This window comes from Neophocaena asiaeorientalis, unplaced genomic scaffold (assembly GCF_003031525.2).
Source record: "Neophocaena asiaeorientalis asiaeorientalis breed wild unplaced genomic scaffold, Neophocaena_asiaeorientalis_V1.1 scaffold784, whole genome shotgun sequence".
In the NCBI taxonomy this organism is placed as follows: domain Eukaryota; kingdom Metazoa; phylum Chordata; class Mammalia; order Artiodactyla; family Phocoenidae; genus Neophocaena; species Neophocaena asiaeorientalis.
The window spans coordinates 764,189-783,904 of record NW_020174692.1 but is presented as its reverse complement, the minus strand read 5'-3'; the positions used below and the strand labels follow the sequence as shown (position 1 = coordinate 783,904).

Here is a 19,716-nt window from a genome sequence, read left to right as displayed (position 1 = left end):
AGCTCCATGAGTTGTTTGTATATTTTGGAGATTAATCCTGTTGTTTCATTTGCAAATATTTTCTCCCATTCTGAGGGTTGTCTTTTTGTCTTGTTTATGGTTTCCTTTGCTGTGCAAGTTTTTAAGTTTAATTAAGTCAACTATCCTCCAATGTAAAATAAAAATTAAAAAAATAAAGAATTTCTACGTGTAAAAAAAAAGCTACTAGAGAGCCTGCTCTATCCCAGTTGCTATAATTACATCTTCACGAGGAACAGTGAAGCTGACCACCTATATGAGAGCCAAAGAGCTGGGTTCTAGTGTCTTCTCTGCCACTTACTGTTGGTCAAACCACCCCATTTCCTTTTGCCTCCATTTCTCACCTGTAAAATGAGAGGGTAGGACTAGATGATCTCTAATTTCACTTACAGCTCTGGAAGTCTATGACCCATCTACCTGTCCCACGGTGTCTTTGTATGTTACCTACAAGTCTTCAGAAGGAACCAAAAACAATTTTGGGATAGTAGCAAAGCTTTGAAGAAAGATAACAGCAACAACTCAAGCCTATTTATATTTGGATACCTTTTTTTCCTCTCATAGAGTTGATTGATTTTTCTAAAGAACAATTAATGCAGTGCTTTCCTTGGTTGGAAATGAATAGGCGGGCATTTAAGAAATAAGTTTCTAATTTGAGGACTTGGGACAGATGTATTTGCTTGGCCTTGAGGTCCTTGAATAGTGAGTCCCCCTCAGCAATGATAAATATTTCCATGAAATTAACCTTTCTACACACCCGTTTCCCACATCAAGAATATGCTAGGCCTTCCCTGGTGGCGTGGTGGTTAAGAATCCGCCTGCCAATGCAGGGGACATGGGATCGAGCCCTGGTCCAGGAAGATCCCACATGCCGTGGAGCAACTAAGCCCACATGCCACAGCTACTGAGCCCGTGCACCTAGAGTCCGTGCTCTGCAACAAGAGAAGCCACTGCAATGAGAAGCCCGTGCACCACAATTAAGAGAAGCCCCTGGCAACTGCAACTAGAGAAAGCCCATGCACAGCAACGAAGACCCAACGCAGCCAAAAATTAATTAATTTTTTAAAAAGAATACGCTATATTTGATTACATAGGACACTCAACAATGAATGAGTTTTCCCTCTGGTGCTGCAAATCTGGGTCACCCTTTTGACATTCCTGAACGCTATTGACAAATGCCCTCTCCCAGCTAGAGAACCACAGGGCCTTTGCTTTAAGAGCAGCCCGTGGTAACGGACACAGCAAGAAAAGAAAGAGATCATTGAAACAGAAACAGTGACAGCAGCTAATGCTGAGAAGTAAATAAGAGCTTCTCTATGTTCATCTGCCCTAGGAAACCAAAATAACTATCCTAAAAGAAAACGGGGTGGGTGTTGTCGGAGGACGGGGACTGGAGAGCGGGAAGAGATGTGGGTGAAAACCTCATCAGCACTGTCTTTCTTCTGCCACAACAATAGGGATTGTTGATTCAGAGAGCTGGGATTTGGGAGCAGGGAGAGAGAGTGGGGAGGAGTGTGGACCTTGTTTTGGTTTGTGGACCTCGTTTCTAGGCAGCTGTTGGTCAAAGGGGGATGTGGTGTAGGTACTGATAAATGTTCACGTTTCATGGCTGGGTCGTAAAAAGGAGTGGCTCCTCCGTAGCACTGGTTAGCGTCTGTGCATGCACGCCCTGTAGTGATTATTTGATCCCTCTCTGCCTCCCTACCGGGCTGTGAGTTCCTGGAGCACAGCCGTGCACTCCTCTGTCCGTGGAGCTGAGCTCGGTGCTTCTAGAGGAGGCTAAATCAATAGATGCTTAAGGAAGGACTCTTAATTGATTCAAACTGAAGATAACTTGGAAAGATGCAGGGGGCAGCATGTCACTGACAGGTGGTATCAGAGTCAGGTTTGGCTTGGGTTTTTCAGTAAGTAGACCCTCTCTTGTCTATGAATTAGGAAGTAGGGTCTTCAGATCTGGCTATTTCCAGTGCCCATTTTCCTGCTGCCAAATTGGAGCACTCTATGAAGAGTGGTCAGGAAATGGGGGGGAAGAATCTTAAGCAGTAAGGCTGGGGTTTTGTTAAAAGAAAACCCCTTCCTCTCTTCACATCCAAAGCAATAGAAGCATTCCTTTCAGAGGAACAGCTTCCCCTCATCCACTGCTATAAAATCTTAATGGGGAAAATGTTCCAATCCATTTAGTACAGAAGCAGGGATGACAACTCTTCTGTGATCGAAGGAAGCTGAGAAGACTAATTTTCTAGTATGCCGTGGCATTGCTGTATCTCAAAACTGATCCTCCCATAGTCTTGGAGGCTAACTTCCCAACTTTATGCTCCCCTGAAATCACTCTAATCTAAAGCCTATGAGTGGTTTTCTTACTCTGGGAGCAGAAAGAGGTTTACATTTGAAATTGCTGTCATCCAATTGCTGTCATTCCATGCATCTCATCCAAGAGGCAACCCCCCGACCTTTAATCCACAAGAGCTGCAGAGCTCATTCCTTCCTGAGCCAAAGGAGTTGCCTTAAATGATTACCTCTGATAAAGTAGAGCAGGAGATTTTATTTTATTTCATAGTTCCCTTCAGAGCAAACGAATCCTGGTGCAGCCAGAATTCCTTCCTTCAAGGTCTGAATCCCTCCAGGCCAACCAGGGATGAGTCTCTTCCCAAGTCTGGGGCCCCCAGAAGCATCCTGGTGTCCTGGCCAGGCAGGTTTCGTAACTGCATGGAGTCTATCTTTCTGGTATGATTAAAAACCGATAAAATACCAACATTATTCAGCACTTAAGTAGGTATTAGACATCGTCCTGAGCTCTCTTCCTGTGAGGTAAGGGATATCTCCATTTAGCACAAGAAAAAAACGAAGTTAGATTATTAGGTAAATTGCACAGAGTATTGCCAGCGTGGAGCTGTCTTAATTCTTACGTTATGTAGGATGAAACTGAAGATCTAAGAGACTGTCATGGTCCCCAAATCACAGAGTACTCAGACTTGCTAATTCAGAGTGGTGCAGCCAAACTGAAACCCAGGTTTTCAGATGCCAAACCTGGATCATTTTCACAACACTGTAGTTCCTGTAGCCAAAATCTAAATTTCCTTAAGAAAACCATAAGCATGAAAATCACTGTAAATCTCTTACTTCAAGAATGGATCTTCGCGGGCTTCCCTGGTGGTGCAGTGGTTGAGAGTCCGCCTGCCGATGCAGAGGACGCGGGTTCGTGCCCCGGAGCCTGTCCTCCGCAACGGGAAAAGCCACAACAGTGAGAGGCCCGCATACCGCAAAAAAAAAAAAAAAAGAATGGATCTTCGCAAAAAATAAATAAATAAATAAAAGAATGGATCTTTTCTTTCTCTTTCCTTTCTCCCCAGAGCTTGCATTTTCTCCCACAAACTCCTTTTTTTAAATTTAATTTATTTACGTATTTATTTGGCTGTGCCGGGTCTTAGTTGCGGCATGCAGGACCTAGTTCCCTGACCAGGGATTGAACCAGGGCCCCCTGCATTGGGAGTGCGGAGTCTTAACACCACTGGACCACCAGGGATGTCCCTCCACAAACATTTCTTATACAATTTTTAAAAATCTTGTATTAACGCTTTAGCTAGATACTTTGCCGGGCTCACTCCCATCTCTGAGACTTCTCTGGCACAGTGTTCCAACTGGGAGTTGCTACCAGGTCATTCTATCTTTCAGGGCCTTGTTTGCTGCCACCGTCTCCACGAAGCCCTCCTGACCACATCAGCCCACACACCTCACAAGCAAGTCTCACACACAGCTTTTTTTTTTTTTTTTTTTGCAGTACGCGGGCCTCTCACTGCTGTGGCCTCTCCCGTTGCGGAGCACAGGCTCCGGATGCGCAGGCTCAGCGGCCATGGCTTACGGGCCCAGCCGCTCCGCGGCACACGGGATCCTCCCGGACCGGGGCACGGACCCGTGTCCCCTGCATCGGCAGGCGGACTCCCAACCACTGCGCCACCAGGGAAGCCCTCACACACAGCTTTTATAGGTAGTGTTGCCATCCAACATTTTCATCTTCTGTCTCTTTCTCTCCCTACCTGAAGCAACTTCTACTCCGAGGCACATACTATTGGCCAGAACCGAGGCATTTTGGCTATGATGGTTTTCTCCCAGTACATCTCAGAGCTGCCCTTTTGTAGTTTGTGTCTGTAAACTTGTTAACTGTTCATTGACATTCGAGGACTGTTACCTTGTTTAGGAAGCCTCCCCACAGCCCTTGGACACCTGGCTCACAATCTTCTCCAGCTAAACCCATAGGCCTCGCTGTGGGATTTCAGTCTTCTGTGGAGGTGCTGTCCAGATACCTCAGCGTCCTCAGCTCCAGCGACCGCCACCTCCTATATAACTCTGTGGCCTCACCTTGGAGTTTATCATTGGAAACTCTTCGACCACTATAGGTCCTAAATTCTGAATCCCACTCTTGGTGCACAGTGGCCATTGCTTCCTTTATTCTCATTCCCTGACAGATAGAAATCTACCCTTCAACTTCCTCAAAACCTCAATGCCTTTGCTTCCTCCACTACCTGTGAGTCCTTAGCTTCCTTCTGATCACATTTCCTCCCCCTTTCCCCAGCCTGGACTCCTCACAAACTTCTGTCTCACCAGCACCTCAGTTACCTGGCTCTCTCTCCCATCAAGCCCCCATCCCCACTTCAATCTGGAGATCCCAGCCAACTGCCGAGTGAGGCTGTGTCAACATGACTGTGCAGACTGGCGCCTTACGAGCCTGTGGCTTCCATTCTTACTTGGGCCCTTAATTTGGCTCTACAACCTTTTAGGGGTCCTGGTCAGCTTCCTCTCTCATTCTGCTCAACAGCTCCTGGAATCTTTCATCACTTTTCCCCAGCTTTCTACCAAATTCCCACTCTGCTTACCTAGCAGGTGATCTGACCTTCCCTTCAGAGCAAACCAGCCATCACAGCACCCTGCCTCACTTTACTGGCTCACTCTGCAAGCTAAATCCGCCCTCATCCTCATTTCCTTCCAGTGTCAAGAAAAAGCTGTCCCTCTCTTCAAAGTTAAGCCAACCATCTGATCACCTGATCCCATCCTGTCTAACCCCAAACCCTAGGAAAATAGTTCCATCAAGCATCCTCTTTCTTATATTTTTGACCTTTGACCTTTCATTATCATTCCCTAACCCAATAGATATATTCAGATTCCTCAGAAACACACTCAAATTCACCTCTCTGTCCTTCGCCTCTTCATTGCCAAGCTGCTTGCAAATTAATTTACATAGGTATGCCATGCTTGTCTCCTCCTGCTTATTCTTTTTTTTTTTTTTTTTTTTTTTTTTTTTGCCGAGCCCCACAGCATGTTGGATCTTAGTTTCCCAACCATGGTTCGAACCTGACCCCCCTGCATTGGAAGTGCAGGGTTAACCACTGGACCACCAAGGAAGTCCCCCTCCGGACCGGGGCACGAACCCGCATCCCCTGCATCGGTAGGCGGACTCTCAACCACTGCGCCACCAGGGAAGCCCTCCTTCTTATTCTTAAACACACCTCTGTGTAAGGTCTGTTCCCATCACTCAATGAAAAGGCCTTGGCAAAGGTCAGCGATGACCTCTGTACGAGGTGGTCTCTTCATTCCCATCCTCCCCAGCCTTTCTGTAGTATTCAAGGTTGCTCCCCCACACTCTGCTGCTTCTTCCCCATCTCTCATCAGTCCTTCTTTGTCCACACCACTGGCTTCTCTTTCTTTGATATTCTCACAAATAGCAGTTCACTAGATGGCTGTCCTGAGTCCTTTTCTTACCTTCCCTGGGCAACTGCTTCCACTGCCATGGATTTTACTAAATTGAACTACCACTAAGTTACTCTCTCCAGCCTAGACCTTTGCTGGGCTCCAGGCCTATATGTATATTTAACAAATGTTGAATACACTGAATATTTCTTCAGTCCCTTCTCAAAAATGATGACCCATGTGATGATGACCATGGTGACTAATATTTATGGGTTCCTTACTACATGCCAGATACTGTTCTAAACTTTAGTCACCATAGAAATACCGTACGGAAGGTATTATTATCCCCATTTCACAAAAATGGTAATAAACACAGTACGATTTAGTATCTCAGTAAGTGACATTGTTTTTCACCTGAATATCCAACCCAGAGACCCAAAAAGGATCCTGTACTTTTAATTTCTCCTCCTTCATTTTCAGTCAAGCATCAAATCCTGTTGGTTCTTCTATTTGAGTTCCTCTGGCTTTATCTTCTCCTCTCTAACACATCTTTTCCAGAATCTGTACCTTTGTCTTACTTGATCATCTTATTATGCTGCATAAAGCCAGTCAGTGACTCCCCTCACATGGCTACTTCTGCTGGGCATGAAAGGCACCCACCTACCTTCATGGGCTGCCCACCCCATGACATTTCATCTTCATCTCTCACCATTTCTCTACTTTCACTTTGGATATTCCAGACATCTCTCTAAGTGACAAATGAAAAAGCTTTTGCTCACACTATTTTCTCTGCCTAGGTTGCCCTCCTTCATTTCTCTGTCTAGTAAACTACTCATCCTTCAAAACTGTGCTCTCTAATAGGTAGCCAGTAGCCACATGAGGCTAACCTGAATTAAGATGTGCTGTGCTGTAAGTATAAACACTGGATTTTGAAGACAGTGTGTGAAAAAAAGTATAAATGTCCCAGTAATTTTACATTGCTTACCTATTGAAAAGATAATATTTTGGATATATTGGGTTAAGTAAAATATTATTAAAATTTATTGTTTCTTTCTATGTGGCTATTAGAAAATTTAAATTTACACAAGTGGCTTGAATTTGTGGCATGCATTATATTTCTCTTAGACAGTACTTCTTCAAAATCCTTACCCTGTAAACTTAACTGAAGAGGCAAAAGACTTGTACACTGAAAACTACAAAATGATGCTAAGAGAAATTAAAGAAGGCACAAATAAATGGAAAAACATTCCATGTTCATGGACTGGAGAATTAATACTGTTAACATGTCAATACTAACCAAAGTGATCTCCAGATTTAATGCAATCCTTATAAAAATCTCAGTGACATTTTTTGCAGAAACAGAAAAAAAAACATCCTAAAATTCACATGGAATTTCACTGGACCCTAAATAACTATAATAATCTTGACAAAGAAGAACAAAGTTGGAGGTCTCATACTTTTTGGTTTCAAAACTTATTACAAGGCAACAGTAATCAAAACAATGTGGTACTGGCAAAAAGACAGACATATAGACCAATGGAATAAAATAGAAAGTCCAGAAATAAACCCTCAAGTATATGGTCAAATGATCTTCAGCGAGGATGCCAAAACCTTTCAATGGGGAAAGGAGAGTCTTTTCAACAAATAGTGTTTAAAAAACTGGTATCCACATGCAAAAGAATGACATGGACCCTTACCGTACACCATATACAAAAGTTAACTCAAAATGGATCAAAGACCTAAACATAAAAAATAAAAACTATAAAACTCTTAGAAGAAAACACAGGGAGAGAGCTTCATTGGATTTGGCAATGATTTCTTGAATATGACACCAAAAGCACAGGGAACAAAAGTAAAAATAGGTAAATTGGACTACATCAATATTTAAAACTTCTAAGCATCAAAAACACAACAGTAAAAAGGCAAACTATGGAATGGGAGAAAGTATTTGCAAACCATTTATCTAACAAGGGGTTAAGATCCAGAATATATAAAGAACTCCTGCAACTCAACAACAGAAAACCAAGCAACATCTAATTTAAAAATGGGCAAAGACTAGAATATACATTTCTCCAAAGATGACATGAAAAGCTGCTCAACATCGCTAATCAAAAACCACAACGAGATATCACCTCACACCCATTAGGATGGCTGTAATCGAAAAAAAATAAAAAACAGAATATAACAAGTGTTAGTGAAGATGTGGAGAAATTGGAACTCTTGTGCACCGTTGGTGGGAATGTATAATGGTGCAGCTGCTATGGGAAACAGTATAGAAGTTCCACAAAAAAATTAAATATAGAATTACCATAAAATCCAGCAGTCCTACTTCTAGGTATATATCCAAAACAATTGAAAGCAGATATAACAGTACATCCATGTTCATAGCAGCATTATTCACAATAGCCAAAAGGTGGAAGTAACCCGAGTGTCCATTGATGGATGAGTGGATAAGCAAAATGTAGTGTGTGTGTGTGTGTGTGTGTGTGTGTGTGTGTGTGTATAGAGAGAGGTATATTATTTGGCCTTAAACAGGAAGGAAATTCTGACACATGCTACAATATAGATGAAACTTGAAGACATTACGCTAAGTGATGTAAGCCAGTCAGAAAAAGGCAAATACTATATTATGAGATACCCAGAGTAGTCAAATGCATAGAAACAGTAAGTACAACATGGCGGATGCCAGGGAGTAGGGAGACAGAGAAATGGAGAGTTGTTTGATGTGTATAGATTTTCAGCTTTGCAGGGTGAAAAAGTTCTGGAGATTGGTTACATATCCATGTGAATATATTTAACACTATTGAAGTGAACACTTAAAAATGATTAAGATGGTAATTGTTATGTGTATTTTACCACAATTTAAAATTTTTAAAAATCAAGTCCCCAAAAAAAGAAAAAAAAAAACCCTTACCCAGATATCACCTGCCTCCTCCCCTCTAGTGTGAATTAACTACTCCTTCATGCCTCCACTTAATTCCTGCACATACCTCTAATAGGGTCTTATCACATTTTCGGTAATTCTTTGTTTGACAGGATAAGGGTTACTGTCCCATGAGTGAGATGAATACCCATCCACTTCTAGGGTCTTGACCAGAAGCTAAGAAAATATACTAGGGTCTTTTGTAAGATGGAGAAAAGAGACAGTAGCCCTGACCGCATAATATGCTACAGGGGATATTCAAGCGTATACCTTGTATGTGTAGAGGTGTCACCCTGAGGCTAGATCTGGAGGGGCTAATGTCCTTCAGCCATCCTTCTGGAAGCAGCATCGGAAAGGCCTGAAGAGCATGTCCTCCCACCTCCAACAGATGAAAACATCCCCTTCTCTATCATGAGTCCAACCAACTGAAATGATTGGCCACCCCCAGTCTGACCTGTTGGCAGGAAGAGAGGAAGATATTCATTTAAGATAGAGCCAAGATAAAGTAGCTTATGTAACAGATAAGGTACTCTGGGGCCACATAAAGGACTATTTTGCTGCCTCCCCTGAACGCTTTGCCTGTACACTCGATGCCTAACAAGAATATTTTTTTTTTTCTGATAACGGACTGGACCTTCCTGTCCTTCCCAGTTCATAGCCAAGAGGTAACATTTGTTTGATCTTTCATCCCTCCTAGATGAGGAGCTCCTTCAGGGCACAGACCACACCTTATTCGTCCTCGTATCCCCAGTGTGCACCAGTGCTGGCACATAGCAGGACTGGTGCACACTGCCTGCCCAACAAATGACTGAATGGTTAGCGTGAGGGTGCGGTGGGTCATTACAATAACCCAGAGAGAGGCTTTTGACAGAACAACTACTCCACCCCTAGAGAAAGGACAGTCTGAATAGAGAACCACAGGGAATATGTGGGTCTGGTGGCTGTGGGGAGCAGAGGGAACATGAGAAGAAAAAGTGGTTCGTTCTAAAGCCAAGGATGAGCAGGCTGATGAAGTTTATGCCCTCATGTTCTGTTGTCACTGGTCTAACGACAGGGCCGACGTTTATCTGGTGGCTGGGCAAGTGTCCCTTCATTCTATAATTTCAGCTCCAACTGAAGCAACACCATAACACTGGCTCAGTGGCCACCATTCCACAAGCCACATACCTTGCTTCAGTTTTAAATTAGGTATTGTTTTTTCTGGCTGATTGGGCTGATTCTGGTCTGCTAACAATGAGATGCTCATGTATGGCCCTTTCATGTAGGCAATTCTTGGTAATGTTTTCCCCTCTCCTGTAATGCTGGAAAGGATTCCTAACAACAGTTGATCCAAAAATCAGCTTTCTTTGTCAACATAATGTTATCCTTTCAAACTCACATTTATAGACTTTGCAAGCTGGAAAGAAGAATAAAGCTTAGTTCCTGGTAAGGAAATTTGTCGCCAGAGGACTGAGTTGGGTCACAGTGAATTAGAAGTAGAATGCAGAGCCCTTAGCTTCCATTCCTTTGCTTCTGCTATCCGCCGCAGGTGCAGCCACAGCTGCTTGGGACACGGCCAGCTCGCCCTCCTCTGCGCTTCTGTACGATCAGGGCTCCCTCTGGATAGTTCTAAATTATCCGCGTTGGGAGGGGAGGAATGAGCAGACACGATTCTTCTGAGGTTAAGTTTCCTTGGAACGTTCCAGGTGATGTTTTTCTAAAGCTCCATCTCAACGGTGCTGACTTGGAGGCTTAGGAGACAGTGCTTGCGCGCACTGGTTAGCAGAGAATTTGCCACAAACATTTGCGTGGCTGATGAGCCGCGCAGTGGCAGCGCACTACCGTATACTAACAGCCCCCAAATCATTTATTCATCATCTAATAGGCATTATTTGAACACCTACGTTGTGTCTGGCTGCAACCTGTCCAATAAGGAGTTGAGCGGCTCGGGGCTTTGTGACCACCTAGAGGGGTGGGTTAGGGAGGGTGGGAGGGAGAGGCAAGAGGGAGGGGATATGGGGAAATATGTATACGTATAGCTGATTCACTTTGTTATACAACAGAAACTGAAACACCACATTATAAAGCTATTATACTCCAATAAAGGTGTTTTATTAAAAAAAAAAAAAGTTGAGCGGCTTCCTGCAACCCCCCACAGGCCCAAGGAGCCATAGAAACCGGGAGACACAGGGACTTGTGATTCTCAACTCAGATTTGGCCTTAACTTGTGTAGCGACCTGGGGCAAGTATTGTAAATCCTCCAGCCCGTAGCTTCAAAGCAAAAAGAAGTCTTTTCAAAACGGAAGGGTATTTCTGGGAACCGTAGAAACACACAACAGCTGCAGAAGTGCTGTGAGCCCCTCTGCAGGCTCCCTGACCTGGGAGCCACAGCTCACCCACCCGCGGGCGGAGGCTGCCCACTGTCTGCCGACCAGGATGCCCCGTCCGGCCCCGGGGAGCCCGGGCAGCGGAGGCCCAGGGGGCGCCTTTCTCTTTAAGAGCCCCACAGGCGATCCTGATTGGCTGTAGCTATGCAGGTCTTTCTTCCCAGCTCCCTCGGAGCGCTCCCTCCTCCGCCGCTTTCTCGGCTCTTTCCACACCCCCTCCCCCCACCGCCCTGCGTCCTCTCCAGCCCCTGGCGCTTGCCTCCTGTTCCTCGCCGCAGAGTTCAGCCCCGGCAGCGGTAAGGGTGACTCGCCAGCAACAGATGCCGGGCGCCAAGATTTGCATCCTTAAGCCACGCTGAACGCCAGAAGAAGAGAGAAGGAAGCAGAGAAGGGTCGGGAAGGCGGGGACGGGAGGTGCGGAAATCCCCTCCTAAAAGGCAGAAGCCGTCGCCCGCCCCGGAGAGCGCCGCGCCGGCTGATCGCCGGCTTGCTGCCGCTGCCACGAGCGCCCGCCTTTCCCCAGCCATGCCAGGCCCGGCCGCCGGCGAGGGGAAGGTCCCCTTCCGCAACGCCAAGGAGGAAATCCGTGTGGGCTTCGGGGTCCAGGGCTCGGAGGGCGGCGGCGGCGGCCGGGAGAAGCCCGGCGCGCGCGGGCAGCGGCAGGACATCGTCTGGAGGAACGTCTTCCTGATGAGCCTGCTCCACTTGGGGGCCGTGTACTCCCTGGTGCTCATTCCCAAAGCCCAGCCGCTCACTCTGCTCTGGGGTAAGTTCCGCCGGCGCCCCCTGCGCCCCGGGCACCGAGGCGAGGCGGCGCCGGGTCGCGCGGGGTCGCGGGTCGCCGCTGGCTTCGGGCGGTGCGGAGCCCCCCTCTGCTCTCTGCTCGCCTCCCCACCACGCGCCCCGGTCCCCCGGCCTGCAGTCGTCCGGCCTTTGGGACAGGCAGGTATTTCTGTGCTGGTATTTTCAACTTCTGCCTCCCCCGCTGTAAGCTTGAGTAGGCGCCTTTGGCGGCGCCTGGATGGACTCGGGGTCCTTCGGCGCTACCGCTGTGCGCAGAGGCACACAGGCTGAACCCGGGTTCCAGGGCGGGGAGACCGATGGGATGATTGTGTCGCCCAGGCGGGTCCCAGGGGCACTCCTTTCTGCGCCCTTCGGCTTCTCAGTCTCCTCTGTGGGCCACGGACCTGGGGGCCGAGTTGAGGACAAGAACGGGAGTTGGAGCGGGGGTGGAGAGACCCGGCACCGGATCAGTCTTGATGTTCGCGCAGGAGATGGAAGACACCAGTTCCCTTCCTGCCCCTGCAAGGCCCCCATCCCTGCCCTCTCCGTGATCTTTTGTGCCCAGTTGCACTTCTACGGTCCCAGAAGTTTCTCGGCGAGCACACCAACCCCGCGGCGAGAGCGCTCTGCCCCCGGCACAAAGCTCAGACCGTGGCCGAGCAGATCCCCTCCGGGACCTATCCCTTCTGACCAGTGCCTGTCTGTCACCGCACCTGTAGCTCTCCCTCTCGCCACCCTCTTTCCTAGCACCCCCAACCCTGCCGGCATGGGAGGGAGCCCAGGACCAGCCCCCTCCAATCCCCCCCCACCTCCCGGGGCCCGGGGGCCGAGTGCCTGCCCTACGTGACTCCGGTGGCTGACCTCAGAACCACTTCCAACACCCCCTGCCCCAGCAACTGGTTTTGGCCTCAGTCCCTGCAGTGGCCACGTTAGCCGAGACAAAAGGCGCTGGCCTTGATATCCTGGGCTGAGAATTGGACGAGGTGATCTAAGAAGCCCTTTCAGCTCTCCTTTCCGAGATCGCCAAGGAACGGGGGCAGGAGAAACACAACCTACTTTTATTCCCAGAGGGAAAGAGGAAGGAAGAAAATAAGAAAACCTCTTTCTGCAAGGTGTCTTATTTAGCACAGTGCCAGCTCCAAATGCCTGGGTTCATAATGGGGCCACTCGGTTCCAAGCCTTCCCCTGAAACTCTGCAGTCCCTGCTCTCGGAAGCAAACTCTTCCAGTAGATGGGTGCCTCTTAGGGGAGTGTGGCTGAGCAGAGCTGAGGAATGATGAGAGGGGCGGGGCGTCTTTGGGAATCTGTGAAGCCTCCCAGAGCCCCCTAAGCTTTGGGTAACCTCCCTGCTCAGCCCTCCCCTGCTCAGTACACCTCCTCAATTCAGTGTCCTTTTCACCATCTTCTTTGCTGCTTTGTGTTGGTTTCAGTCTCCCTGTCCTCTTTCTTCCTTTACCTCCAGATGACTAGATTGTGAGATGCTCAGTCATTGCTTCATGGACACACTCCCCCCCACCTGCCAACCAAAACCCTTATTGCCCTGGATCCTCCAGGGAGCTGCTCCCTCTCCACCCCACTCCTCCCTGCAGGGGCAGGACTGTGCCTTTGGACTTCAGAGCTCACCTGCCTCCAGGGGATTGGGGCTTAGCTTTAATAGCTGCAGGGAGAAGTGAGCACTTAAAATATTGTCTTACATGTCTGGAGCTCCACAGACCCACAGGCTCCATCCCTTACAGCCACCCACCCGCTGGTTCTGGCATCCCACCAGGAGCCACAAGGACAAGGCCTCCTCTCCAGGTTTGCCACTCACCTCTGCCCTTTCCAGGCCACTCACTGTGGTGGAGACAGAATCTTTCTTCTGAAAGACCTTGGCCAGAAGACACCGTCCTCGGCCTCAAACTCCTCCAGCTTCCCCGGAGAAGTCAACACACCGCAGGACTCTGGGTTCCCCTTTGTGGGTGATGTTGCCAAGCCCATCCTTGTGCCTTCCTGCATAGTCTTCTGCCGTAGCTACTTTTCATCAGTTCCATTCTCTGAATCTTGATTCACTCCCTACCTGGGTTTCATTGCTCCCCCGCTCCAAAAAAACCCAAACAAACAAACAGAAAAAGAGCCGACAGTGGTGGATATTGTAGTTTCAAGATTCAAACTTATGACTTAGAAACATTCCAAGTAAGTGAATGTTATCTGATGGATATCTTGTGAGAGAAGAAGTGAGGGAGAGAGACAGCTAAGATCAGTGTGCTGATGGCTAGAATCTTTAGGGAGACTGTTGATCAGGGTTATTTTCATTGAAAGCCCTGGTGCCTTGAGCTACAAGTTTCTTCCCACTGGATGCCCTTTTCATCATCTCTCCCACTGGCTCTGTCTAGTGTTAGGACTGAGTTCATGCACCAGTGGGCTGTTCATCCACTTCAGGGACCTGAGTTGTCAAGGCAGTAGGCTTAACTAGCCCATCTATTATTGCTTGCCACCCTCCACCCCAGGTATGGTTGCCCTGGAAACAGGAGGCATCCATGCAGAGCACCCAGCAGAGGATGTTTTAGGTGTTCAGTTGTGCGAAGAGTAATTTGCGTGGCAGTAAAATGTCATCCATGAAAGATCCCATCAAGTTGTTCAGTCCAGACCTCCTCCACTGCCTCGCTCCCCACCTTTTTATGACTCTCCTTGGGCCCAGAGCAAGTTGTTTTCTCTTCTTATCCTTGCAGTTTTCTGAGTGGGCAGGCTGTCAGAACGGAATGCTCTTGGTGCCCACAGGTCCTGAGGGATGAGTTTATGACTTTTGAGGACAGAACACAACCTCCAGCTGGAGGAAGGATCTTCACCTGAAGCCTTGAGCTCAAAAAAATGCCTGCTTTGAGGGTTTTTGGCCAAAGGGGCAGTTGTTCATGCCCTGAATCCCAGGATGAGCAGAATAGGGGAGTGAGAGGCAGCAGTTGTGGTGTCGAGGTCAAAGTCCTGTGCTCCTTCCCAGCAGCTTTGCCCTATCTCCAGGCATTCTGGCCATTGGTTTCCAAAAACATGAGGGACTTTTCTGGTTTTCCTTGAAATGTCATCCGAATCCCCTAAATATGCCTTGGTGACATCATGACAATTTCAGTGACAGTATCAGGCATGCAAAACAGTAATATGCCCTGCTCCCTTCCATCTTGCCCCAGGGCAAATATGACCATTGCTAAGGTAGATACAGGATTCTCTGGTGCCCTTCAGGTTGCTGGAACACAGCCTATGGCGAGGAATCTGAGGGGTGGCAGGAATTGACAAGGCAGTCTAGCAGGAGGGAGGATCAGGAGAGGCTGGGGTTTGGAAGGTACTGGTCCATCAGTCAAATTCTGTCCAATTCTGGGCTTCCCTGGTGGCGCAGTGGTTGGGGGTCCGCCTGCCAATGCCAGGGGACACGGGTTCGTGCCCTGGTCTGGGAGGATCCCACATGCTGCGGAGCGGCTGGGCCCATGGGCCGTGGCCACTGAGCCTGTGCGTCTGGAGCCTGTGCTCCGCAACGGGAGAGGCCACAACAGTGAGAGAGGCCCGCGTACCGCAAAAAAAAAAATTCTGTCCAATTCTGAGAGTTGCCCAAAGATGAGTTGTCTTCGGTCAGGCCTTGGGTAACCTGAATCCACACCTTCGATGGTCCTGATGTCTTTGTTGCGCTTCTTTTTCCATCAAATCCCTAACATTGTTGAGGCGCTCCAAGAATGCGTGGCCATGGACTTCTGTTTTACCTCTGGGTTTTCTAGGGTGAGCACAGCTCGGAAGAGAAAGAACTGAGAATGTGAATCCTTGCTCTCCTACTTACTTACCAGCTGGCCTTGGGCAAATGAACATCTCCAGACCTCAGCTTTCTCACCTGTAAAATGGGTATATCAATACTTCTTGCTCATGAGGTTGTGAGAATTAAATTCAATAATAGGTGTAAACTACTTAGCACAGTGCCTGGACCTTGGCTGATGTCCAGTAATTGTTAGCCACTCTTATTATTGTTGGTCCTGATACTGGCTTTTTTTCTTTAGTAGAAGGAAAAAAGGCCCTCTTGCAGCACAATCAATTCTACAAAGCTGGCACACAACATGGCTTCGTTGCCTCTCTTGCATGGAAAAGGTTGCTTTGGCTTGGGAAACAAGGGTTCTTTCTCAAAGTCTCCAAAGAGAAACGAACACAGATCCCCCGTCCCTCCTCCCTCCCCCATTCCCTTCTCTTTCATCCTCTCTTCCTCCTATTTTCCTCCAGAAGGCCACTATTTTGTAAATAAGAATCTTTTTGTTCAGCTGATAACTCACCTGGTCTTCAGTGTTTTCTTTGGGGCTTTTTGAGCGGAGCCCTTTGCAATTGCTGTAAAAACAGGGCCAAATCATTTCTCCTAAATGTCTTAGGGTCTCAGTTTTGACTTTTTTCCCCTGTTTCTGTCTCTTTGAATCATCTTTTTTTTTTTTTTAATCTTTAATGCTCAAACTACTAAAAAACTGAAAAACATAAATGAATCTTCCTTTTAAACCTTGTAATTCCCAGCCCATTGTTGCAACTCTTGCATTTTTAATAACCAGGCAAGCACTAAGAGCCCTACCCAAGGCTGGGTGGAGTGCCATGAAACCTGAGAGAATGGAGTGTGCTTTTGCTGGCTTAATAGTCTAAACAAATATAAATATAGGTTGAGGTTAACATTATTAACTCGTTTTTTTTCTAACACTGGTCAAGGTCACTGCCAACTGCACTGTCATCCTGAAATGTGAAGTCGCTCTGCAGAGTAGAAACCAGAGCTGGAATCCCAGCATTGCCACTTAGTTCAACTTCAGGCGGGTCCCTTTCCAGTGTGTGAGCCTCCGTTTCCTGGTCTCTGAAATAGGGATGATAATACTGAGCTGAAAGTTGTTTTAAGAATCAGGGAAAATGTCAAACTGGTGCCAGAGGATGGACACGCAATGGTCTCTGTTACTACCAACCCTACCGTGGGCCAGGCGTCAGGGAACCTGCAGGGCTTCCGTGTCTGTTTGTCTGGGACTTCTTGTGGCTCAAACATAAGGCATAGCCTTTACATCCAAATAAATGATCCTGACCTCGTGTAACATTTAGTTCTCATATTATCCTGATTTGTGTATTGTATAAAATCATAATAATTGCTTGGAAAAGTCACTGAGAGATTTACAAAAGGATGACACAGTCATGGCGGTTTCTCTAAATTTTTATAAAAGGCAACATCGTATTTGGTTGGCATTATTCCTGTTGAGCATTTATTATGACGTTCTGTAGTCTCTGGTGTGCAGTCTCGCCATCCCTCTGCTGTGACGTGTTCTGCTTCTGTGGAAGTGCCACCCTGGGGTTAAGAGTATGGATGTTAGAGTCAGAGGATGTGGGTTCAAGGCCTAGCCCCCCAGCTATAGCCTTGGGCAGATCGCTCACCCTCCCTAGCCTCAGTGTCCCCAGCTGCACAGTGAGAACAGCAGTACAACCAGCGGCATGTCGCAGCTGGAGTGAAAGGAAGGAGAGAAAGGAACTTGGCCCTTGGTGCTTCCCTTCACTCCTTCCCTTCCTTTAGCTCCCCCTGTGGTGTCTGGGACTTGTTCCGGCTGTCCCCTGGTTGTCAGAAAGCCCTAGTCAGGGGTAAAGCAGTTGGTTTTCTGACTTTGTTTTCCCTGGCAAGGGGTTGGTGGCCACCCCAACAGGGACCCGCTATCCTCCCTCATAAATGTCTGCCGTTTGTTCACTCTGAGTGTGAACGGCCACGAGAGAGAGCCTCACAGTTGCACGTGTAGTCACATATACATTTGTCCACTAATTCATTCATTTTTTTCCTTTTCAACTACTGTCAAAACATATCAGAATCACTTGGAGATCCTTTGAAATATTCAGAAGCCTGGCGCCCCCCCACCCCACCCCGCCGCCAGACCTACTGCACTGGAATCTGTAGGAGTGGGGTCCTGGCTTTTTTATTTTGTTGAAAAAGGCATTAAGGTGTTTCTGATGCACAGCGGGGCTGAGAACCATTATTTAATTCCCTTATCCATATTCAGTTATGCTTATTACTCACCCATTACATGCCAGGCACCGACACCATCCCTGACTTCGAGGCACTTAAGGCCAGTTGGAGAGACAGACGGGTGCACAGGTGAGAACCGCCAAGGCAGCATTAGCTGCAGGTGCCAGCCTGGGGGAGTTGGGGCGGCTTCCCAGAGGAGGAGGTGGCTGGACTGAGCCTCCAGGAGGCCCGAGGCTGGCTGGCCGAGGGGTTTGGGTGAGATGGCATTGTAGCCACAGGCTACAGAGCTCCCGAGGGGAGAGAGGAGAGTCAGTCAAGGACCTGATGGTTCAGCAAGGCTGAAGGTGATCAGGGCCCAGATCCAGGGCAGGAAGATTCAACAGGAACACAAAGACTGGGAGGAGATCAGGCTTTCGGGGAAGCTGCCCTTCAGCCTCTCCCTGCCTCGCACCTCCTCTCACCCACCTCACACACCAGTGGCTCTTGGTGTATAACTTCAAGACCAGACACATGGCAGTGGGATGAGTGAGTCTGAAGATTTTCAGGAAAGACCCTGAGACCTTGCAGCAGGTGTGCAGTGGGACCAGGCACCTCCCTCAGGCTGGCCAGAGCTGAGGGAGAGCTAGAAATAATGTTTCAGCTGGGCCTTTGATCTCACAGATTCAGGGGTATTGTCCCAGGACTAAATTACTAAAAAGCCCCAAGGGTATAATAGCACAGGCACACCAGACCCAGGGCTCTCTCCTCCTCCTGTGTTCCTCTTTCCTCTGTTTCTCAGAGGTACAGGTGTGTAGGGGAGTTCTTCTCACCTCACTTCCTCCCTTGAACCTGAGCTTAAACAGCTGGTTCTCACTACCCTCCTTCTTTTTTTTTTTTTTTTTGCGGTACGTGGGCCTCTCACTGCTGCGGCCTCTCCCGTTGCGGAGCACAGGCTCCAGACGCGCAGGCTCAGTGGCCATGGCTCACGGGCCCAGCCGCTCCGTGGCATGTGGGATCTTCCCAGACCGGGGCACGAACCCGTGTCCCCTGCATCAGCAGGCAGACTCTCAACCATTGCGCCACCAGGGAAGCCCCACTACCCTCCTTCTTAATGTCCTGCTTCCCATTTCTGCAGCTTATTTCAGAGGGCTCTGTGGTCCCTGCAGGCTGTGGTCCAGCAACATCACCTGGGAGCTTGTTATAAAGAAAGACTCTCAGACCCCACCCTGGACCTATTGAATCACTACCTGTACTGATAAGGTCTCCAGGTGACCCATCTGCACTGAACTTAGAGAAGCACTCCCTCAAGTCAGGCCACAGGCCGACGGGTCAGAGAAGCTGCTCACGGTTGGGATTCGGCAGCTCTTTCTTTTTCCGTTTAATGGCCTCCTCCCCTTTGCCTTCCCTCCTCCCCTCCTGCCTCCTTGTAGCTTATTTTAGAACATGTCGGGATCCTGCTTCCCTTGCCAACAAAATGCTGTTGCTAAAATTTTTCAGCTGGCAGCAGTGATGTTTAATTCATGGACTAGAAAATTAATTTTATTTTCATGAGTAGAGCTGGAGGAAAATAACAGGAAGCCTCTGTGCATGGCCCTTGGGAATTCAGCTTGTCTATTTAATAGATGAACTGGTAAAGGTGAGGATGCCTCAGGAAAGGGCCACCTTCCACAAAGGATGCTTTTGGCTGCAAGTAGCACAAAACTCAACTTAGGATGGCATAAAAGATAAAGAAAATTTCTAATTTCACTGGTAAGTAATCCCAAGGTAGGGCACTTGTGGGATGACTCAGTAATAACATCAAAGAGCGGGTTTCATTTCTGCCGTGGTGGCCTTGTGGAGTTTAGTTTTCCTTGTGGTTACAAGATGGCTGCCAGAGTTCCAGGAGTTACAACAATGTCCTACAGAAGAAGAGAGAGGCTGCCCCTTCCTGAAGTCTCATCAGAGAGAAACTCTCTCCTGGTCATCTCACAGCTGATGTCTCCTCAAGTCTCACTTGC

General features: G+C 48.0%; 1 protein-coding gene across 1 annotated transcript in view; it reads left to right on the top strand.

Moving 5' to 3' along the window:
• Positions 1-11,256: 11,256 nt before the first annotated feature.
• Positions 11,257-19,716, top strand: part of SCD5 (stearoyl-CoA desaturase 5) — a 151,778-nt gene continuing 143,318 nt past the window's right edge. Inside the window, exon 1 of the mRNA XM_024758888.1 lies at positions 11,257-11,752. Coding sequence (XP_024614656.1) covers positions 11,512-11,752 — 241 coding nt within the window. The 5' untranslated portion in view covers positions 11,257-11,511. The remainder of the gene's footprint in view (positions 11,753-19,716) is intronic.